Raw genomic sequence first — 7,297 nt, 5'->3', positions numbered from 1 at the left:
CAGAAAAAGATGAGGATCAGGGAAAAGCAGAATCAAGTATAAAGCAAGCAGCTGAGGTAGAAATTTGCTATTGTTTTGTGCTACATCTGATTAAAAAATTAAAGAAGCCCATAGGAGAATACAGAGTTCCTTCCTGTCAGTGTCTCTGGGGAAACAGCCACTGAGACAGGGTGGAAGTGAACAAAGATGATTATAATACACTGTGGCACCTCAGGGCTCTGGCACAGGTCAGTCCCAACCACAGCTTTGGCAGCCCAAGCAAAACTAGAGTGTATGCAGGGCTGCATGCCCTTCTCTCATCACGCGTCCCGCCTCTGCTCCCCTGGAACACTACAGAGACCAGATGAAGATCTCAAAGTTCTTGAAACCGTAAACAAAACTTCACACTGTTAGGAATTAGTGAACTATTCTCTATTCTATTCTCTAGAACTATTCCTTCTGTTCAAAGGGTGCAGACACGTAAGTGTAAAAAACTGTCCACCTCCAAGTGAAATTCCACCACCTGAACCCTCGCGCGGTGCCCAGCCATACTCTTTTCTGTTAATTCCATACTCTTTTTTTTTTTTTTTTCCAGAGCCAACAGAACAATATTTCTGCTAAAATGCAAGGTTGCTTTTGCTAAATATAATCAATTCCCTTTTGCTAATAAATAGGTAAGATATAGTATGTTTCATGATGCAAAGGCCTGTTTAAGTAATTCTTGGTAGTGTATTAAAATACTTGACTAAGTGAAGTGCATCATGCTGTGTACATAGAAACCTCAGAGTTTCTGTACCCATACTTGCCCAGAGCGTTCTTTCTTGTTTCATTTGCATCATTTGCTACTTCACATCCTTGTTTATATATTTACCAATCAGCTCAGGTGGCCAAGCAATTACAATAACAAACTCATAAGACACAGTAAACACTGTATCATGAGGTACAAGGTGTTGCCACATGGGTTCAGGCCCTGATCCAATATCCAGTAAACTCAGAAAGAAAACTTCATTGGCCCCGCCAAATTTTTGACTGAATCTTTACCTGTGCTAGAACTCTTTTCGAAAGACAAATCACAAGACTAAAATTCAAGCAACATACATGATTGGTGTGGACAAGTGACACCATTTCTCACAGGTATTGAATGTTCTACACCACCACATGTTTTTGATCTTGAACCAGAAAACACTAAGTACTTGCTGGTAACATCTACTTTTGCTCAGGTGAATGAATATTGAAGCTTCTGTTTCACTGACTTTCATGCTGTGTTAGCACAGAAAGATGTTGTATTTTCAAGCAACACGAGAACTTCTTAAAGAGAAAAACTTGGCAGCAATGTGCTTTTTACAGTCATGGTGTCTTACTGTTGTCATGATTGAGCTTGGGAGTGGGAACAAGAAGTTTGGCTTTTGTGGCCTTGGATAAGTCACTTGACCTTTCTGTAGGGAGGATTCAAGTACATCTAGAGCTTTCTTGAACTTGTGTCCTTGAAGTCATCTATCTGCCTCAGTCCACAACAGCAAGAAGGAAGACAGAGGCTGAGCAGGCAAGATGGAGGGGAAGGAATGGGAAGGATCAGAACAATCTCCGCTATCTTAATGCCTTACATACCCCCAGTCCTCCTAAAGTAAGTGTTCAAGTTCTTTGGTTCAAAAGACAGACTCCTGGGATTCCTTCTTCTTCAGCAAATGCTTTCATCCCTCAGGTGTATAACTGCTGGAGCAACAGGAGATTTGTTTTCAGCACTGAAAACATCTGTGTTTTCAGGCTTCTGTGTGTACTCGCCCAGATTTTAGGCTGTTCTTCACATAAACCTTGATCTTAAAAGAGCTCTTGATGTGATGGAAGCACTTCTTATTAACAGACACCTCAAATTAATTATCAAGGAGGTGACTAGTGGGTTTACGTGTCTACAAGTCAGTGCTAGAAAACAGATGTTCCAGATATCTGTCTGGGATTTTTTTGCATAATTGCATGGGTTACTAACCTTGCTAAGCTGGGATCGCTTTAGGTGAGATTAAAGTCGCCTGGGTAGTACTCATGACTTTTTGTTTGCTCTTGTCACTTACAAATGGTACAGAGGAAGCTTTTAGCTGAGAAATCAAATGAAATGGTGCATAACTTTTTGGTGTAGGATGCCAAGGTACTGTTTTAATATTTTAGGAAAGGTTACCAAGGCAGCGGATGGAAAAACTGTACTGCTTAAAGAGAAAGGCGATGAAAATAAAACTTGACAGTTGAGGTAATTTAATTCAAGAAATAACAATAAATACTCTTGAACTGAGGTTGGATCAGGTGTGTGAAAATTCTCCTTAGGCTGCTCGATTTTTGGTGAGCAATTACCACAGTAAGAGCAAAACGTCTCCTTTCCTGTGAGTTGGCTACACAGATGAGAGCCGCTACTCTGGCTGAAATAGCCATTAATGGGAAAATTATGTCTTGAACCTCTGATGCGTTTGAAAAGTGAGAGAACATTTCTTTCCTGTTGACAGACTGGAAGTCAATTGAGAATTAAACACATAGAAAAAAGATTAATGTCCTGAACCTGCACATTTTGTTATGCAAGTAGACTACTTCTCTAAAGCTGGCCTCTGTTAAATTCTCTCACTTTCCTGAGGACAGACAATTGATTGCTTGCACATCAAGTTCTGCTCTGTCCCACCCAATATCCCTCACTTCCCATGTTCTTTCTCTCTGCATCCCAACCTAAGACCAGTGCAGTCTCCCGCACTCTGGTTTGTTGGTCTTTCCCCTGGAACCAAGATTCTTTAATTTCTTGAAAGATGTAGCATCTTCCTCTCATTCTCCACCTTACCTGATAATCCAGAAGACATTTTTTCAGATGTACATTTTTTTCTGCACTGCTCTAAAATGCCCAGGTTCCAAATAAACTTGAAAACCGAGGAATTATTAAAAACCTGGTTTGTTCCTTAACCTTTTCATTTGCTCCAGTTAATTTTTTTCCCTCTATTTTGCCGGAAAACTCCCTGGTTGCATTCTTGCTTGTGCTGCCTTGACCTCTTTTCATCTAGCTGCTTTAAATTCCCAGGAATCTCATTCCTGACCTTCCTGCAGTGGCAGAGCTACTGCTGCCAGCCTCACCAGGGAACTTCTGCCTTGCTCACCTTTCCCTAGCTCATCAGTTCCTAACCAGCTCTATATTTGATGATATGCATATACTTATTTCTACTTGATTTTCAAGCTGTTCAGGGCTCTCTTAACACTGTCTGCTTTTTCACTGTATTCCTCACAACCTGTCAGGACCAATCAGAGAACCACAGAAATACACTCAGTGGAGGAATATAAGAAAAAAGGTATCTAAGGCAGGTACTGAGAGATATTGGCAGTGACTGAAGGAAGAAGAAGGAGCCAGAGCCCTTTCCACTCACACTCGCTCCACCCCTGAGCTGCCCTTTTTTCTGCACTCTCCTCCCTCACTGTGTGCTACACTTGGCTCTCCCCCTGTCTCCCTGGTCACCTCTACGGACTCTTCTCACAACATGCTTGAACCGTGAGGCTTATCAGGGACCACTTGAAAGCCCTTGGAGAAATATTTAGATAGAAAATAGACATTAACTACTCCATGGGTATTCCCATGGCACCTGAAACAATACCTATTGCACTTCCAGGTGAAGCTGGGGAAAGACTGGCATTTCAAGTGCATCTGTATTCCAGATGCCTTTTCCATCCGTATCTCCCATAACCCTCTATGGTGTCTCTATCACAAGATGTGCAGAGGAAAGTCTGATTTATGTGTATGCACACTGAACTCTTGCCATAAGTAGATCTCTGTAGGTACTCAGATGAAGGAAAGACAAAACAAAGAAGTTGAAAAATGTATTTATAGGGAAAAAACCCCACACCAAAACCCAACCCCCCCGAAACCCAGCCTAAGAAGTAAGGAAAAGGAAATAAAGGGCAAAAATTGTGACCTCTGGGTTCTGGAGAAGGCTTAGCTATTCAGAGCATAGGATGGAAACAGTCCTATCACTCAAACTAGATACTAAACAAATTTAAACATGTATCTGAAAAACGGGCTACTTTAAAACTTAGCCCAGATGTTTCTATAGTTCTTTCAAGATGAAAAGAAACAGCAGAATAATGGGATAGATTATACATTGCAACTAAAAGGAGGAAAAAAAGCTAGCAGCATTTTTACAGTGTTCTGGTAATTAGTAAAAGATCACAAGCTTATTGTACAAGCCTGGTACATGTCTGTGCAGACCTCATCTTTGTGGGATGTCCAGTCAGATCAAAAGCTTCTTTGTGGACCCAGGAAATGCATATGAAGGGATGGGCAACGATCTGGTAGGTAACGGGACAGGCTAGAGTTTTGCCAATATAGATGCATTTACATTAGTATCTTATTAGCATAACTAGGTCATTTGAGGGTGAGGATTTCTATGTATTTTTTTACTAACATAAAGTCTAGGCACACATTTCCTGGGGCAATGGAAGATTAGCTTCCTCAGTAGGCTGATGCAGTGTGTGTTTCCAGATGTTATGGTGTGGTCACATCCACTTTAAACCTGGGCTGCATCTGGACTTGGCAAGGACCTAGAAACACTTTAAAATAGATGCAGATCAACCATCAAATGAATGTTTCTTATGATTCCCCAAGCCAGTATCAGATATGTAGGTATGGCTCAGTTCCAATCAGTAGGTTTCACTGATGCGTCTTTTCCAGTTTAATATATCAGCAGAATCCTGCAGGGCACATCTGTATGGTAGTTTAAGGTGTGTGTGCAGCAAGCAAAGGCAACGCATGCCCCAGCATTAAACTAGCTGTTCATGTTCAGCATGTTCAACTAACATGCTCATACTACACCAAACATAGGAGCATAGGACAGAGCTTTCTGAACTATTGTCAGCTTTCACTGGGACAACCACAGAGTGTCATGTGGAACCACGCAGAGATGCTAGCTTGGCTCACAAATCAGTGTGGTTTCCCCAGAGCTGTGTTACACCTGAATCTCTAAATTCTACATCTTTGCAGAGCTGTTAAGTTTGTGTGGAGGTATTTGAGAATCAACTAGACAAATTCCTGAGTTACCTGATCTAATTAAGCCTGCTTTGAGCCGGGTGTTTTACTAGATGACTTCCAGAGGTCCCTTCCAACCTAAATTATTCTGAGTCGATGCTGATGCACCTATATTGCATCCAGTTGCAGCATTAGTGTCACCTCTATACAATGCTCCACAAAAACCTGCTAGGACTGCCCTTAGATCACAAAAAAAAAAAAAAAAGTCGCATGGGTGTATTGTGAACTAGCTGGCTAAATGCTTCATCTAAAGGAGCCAGGGCGCTTTTCATAGTGGTCCATGCTCTTCCGGAGACAGCTACAGCAGAGCTAACTTCATCATGTACCTATGCTGCAGTCTCACCTCCAGGTTTGCAGTGTGTGTGGTCTGAATAATTCTCTGATACCCAGAGAAATGTGAAAACTTCAGATTCTTGGTTTAAGTAAGAAAGCATGAGTATTGAACCTGGTGTGTGAAGAGAGCACTTCGTTTGCCAGAACAATGAAAGCAGGACAGTATTTCCAGATTAACATACTAGATTCTTTTCATAATGCTTCAATAAATAAGATGATTGCAGTGAAAGGACTATTAATGATTATTTTCTCAAGTGTGGCCCAGGGCTGTGGATGAAGTGTCAGCAAGGAGCAGTTCTGTGACAAGCAAACAAGCTGACGGTGTTTAGAAACTCCCTTAGAGACACGGGTCCTTTGTTTTGTTTCTCACTCCACAACATGACAAAGAGGAAGAATTTAGGTGGAGCTGATGTAACCTAGGGAAAACATACTGCGATCTTCCTTCAGTTTGCATCCTGGGAACATGAAGGACAGGGTTGTAAAGATGATGAAGAGCATATTCCTTCTCCTCATTTTGCTGGAGTAGTGACTGGTAAGAACACGATTTCATTACGTTGCTAAAATTAGAACACTGTTGGCTGTTATACTTTCTCTCGGGAGCTTTATAATACATATTTAGGGATCAGACACAGATGGAAAAAATCAAGTAACAATTATTTTCCTACTGAAATAGATTGAGCTCTGTGGTTACAGCACTATAATGAAGAAGATAATATGACTCCTTGCTAAGACACTTTGCTGGATGAGGCAGTTCAGAGTGCAATAGCCACTGCTCGGTATGACAGTGTTGGAGTGGGAAAAGAGGTCACTTCTCCGTGAAAAAATATCTTGTATTAATACTCCAGTGTTCTCCTTTCTGCCCAGTGGATGAAGGGAAGGTGGTGGAGGCAGTTTTTCTGGATTTTAGTAAGGCTTTTGATACTGTCCCTCACAGCATCCTTCTGGACAAGTTGTCCAACTGTGGGATGAGCAGGTACATGGTGCACTGAATGAAGAACCAGATGAAAGGCAGAGCTCAAAGGGTTGTAGAGAATGGGGCTACATCTGGCGGGTGACTGGTAACCAGTGGAGTTCCTCAGAGTTCAATTCTAGGGCCAGTTCTTTTCAATATATTTGTCAATGGTCTGGATGCAGGAGTTGAACGCACCATAAACAAATTTGCTGATGGTACCAAACCAGGAGGTGCTGTTGTCTCTTGAGGGACAAGATGCCTTGCAGAGGGATCTAGATAGCACTGGGCTATGATTAACGGGACGAAATTTAACAAGTCCAAATGGCAGATTCTGCACCTAGGATGGAGTAACGCCATGCACAGGTATAAAATGGGAGAGGAGAGTCTGGAGAGCAGGCCTACAGAAACGGATCTGGGGGTGCTGGTCGACAGCAGGCTCAACAGGAGTCAGCAGTGTGCCCTGGCAGCCAAGAAGGCAAACTGCATTCTGGGGTGCATCAGACACAGCATCACTAGCCAGTCAAAAGAGGTGATTATCCTGCTGTATTCAGTGTTGGTGTGGCCTCACCTCGAGCACTGTGTGCAGTTCTGGGCCCCACAGTTTAAGAAGGTTGTGGAGGTCCTTGAATGCATCTAGAGGAGGGCAACAAAGCTGGTGAAAGGACTGGAAGGAATGTCCTCCTATGAGGAACAGCTAAGGACTTCAGGCTTGTTTAGTGTGGAGAAAGGAGGCTGAGGGGCAACCTCATTGCTCTCTACAGCTTCCTGAGGAGGGGAAGTGCAGAGGGAGGTGCTGAGCACTTCTCCCTGGTGTTCAGTGATAGGACATGTGTGTCCTGTCAAAGCTGTGCCAGGGGAGGTTTAGACTGGATATTAGGAAGTATTTCTCTACTGAGAGGGTGGTCAAACACTGGAACAGGCTTCCTAGAGAGGTGGTCAATGCCCAAGCCTGTCAGCATTTAAGAGGCATTCGGACAATGCCCTTAATAATATAC

General features: G+C 42.6%; 1 protein-coding gene across 1 annotated transcript in view; it reads left to right on the top strand.

The window, feature by feature from the left end:
- Window positions 1–5,813: 5,813 nt before the first annotated feature.
- CDHR3 (cadherin related family member 3) overlaps window positions 5,814–7,297 on the top strand; it is a 33,895-nt gene continuing 32,411 nt past the window's right edge. Inside the window, exon 1 of the mRNA XM_074168971.1 lies at window positions 5,814–5,866. Coding sequence (XP_074025072.1) covers window positions 5,814–5,866 — 53 coding nt within the window. The remainder of the gene's footprint in view (window positions 5,867–7,297) is intronic.

Source organism: Numenius arquata, chromosome 2, assembly GCF_964106895.1.
Source record: "Numenius arquata chromosome 2, bNumArq3.hap1.1, whole genome shotgun sequence".
Lineage (NCBI taxonomy): Eukaryota > Metazoa > Chordata > Aves > Charadriiformes > Scolopacidae > Numenius > Numenius arquata.
The sequence above is the reverse complement of the archived record's forward strand: the minus strand, read 5'-3'. Positions and strand labels throughout refer to the sequence as shown.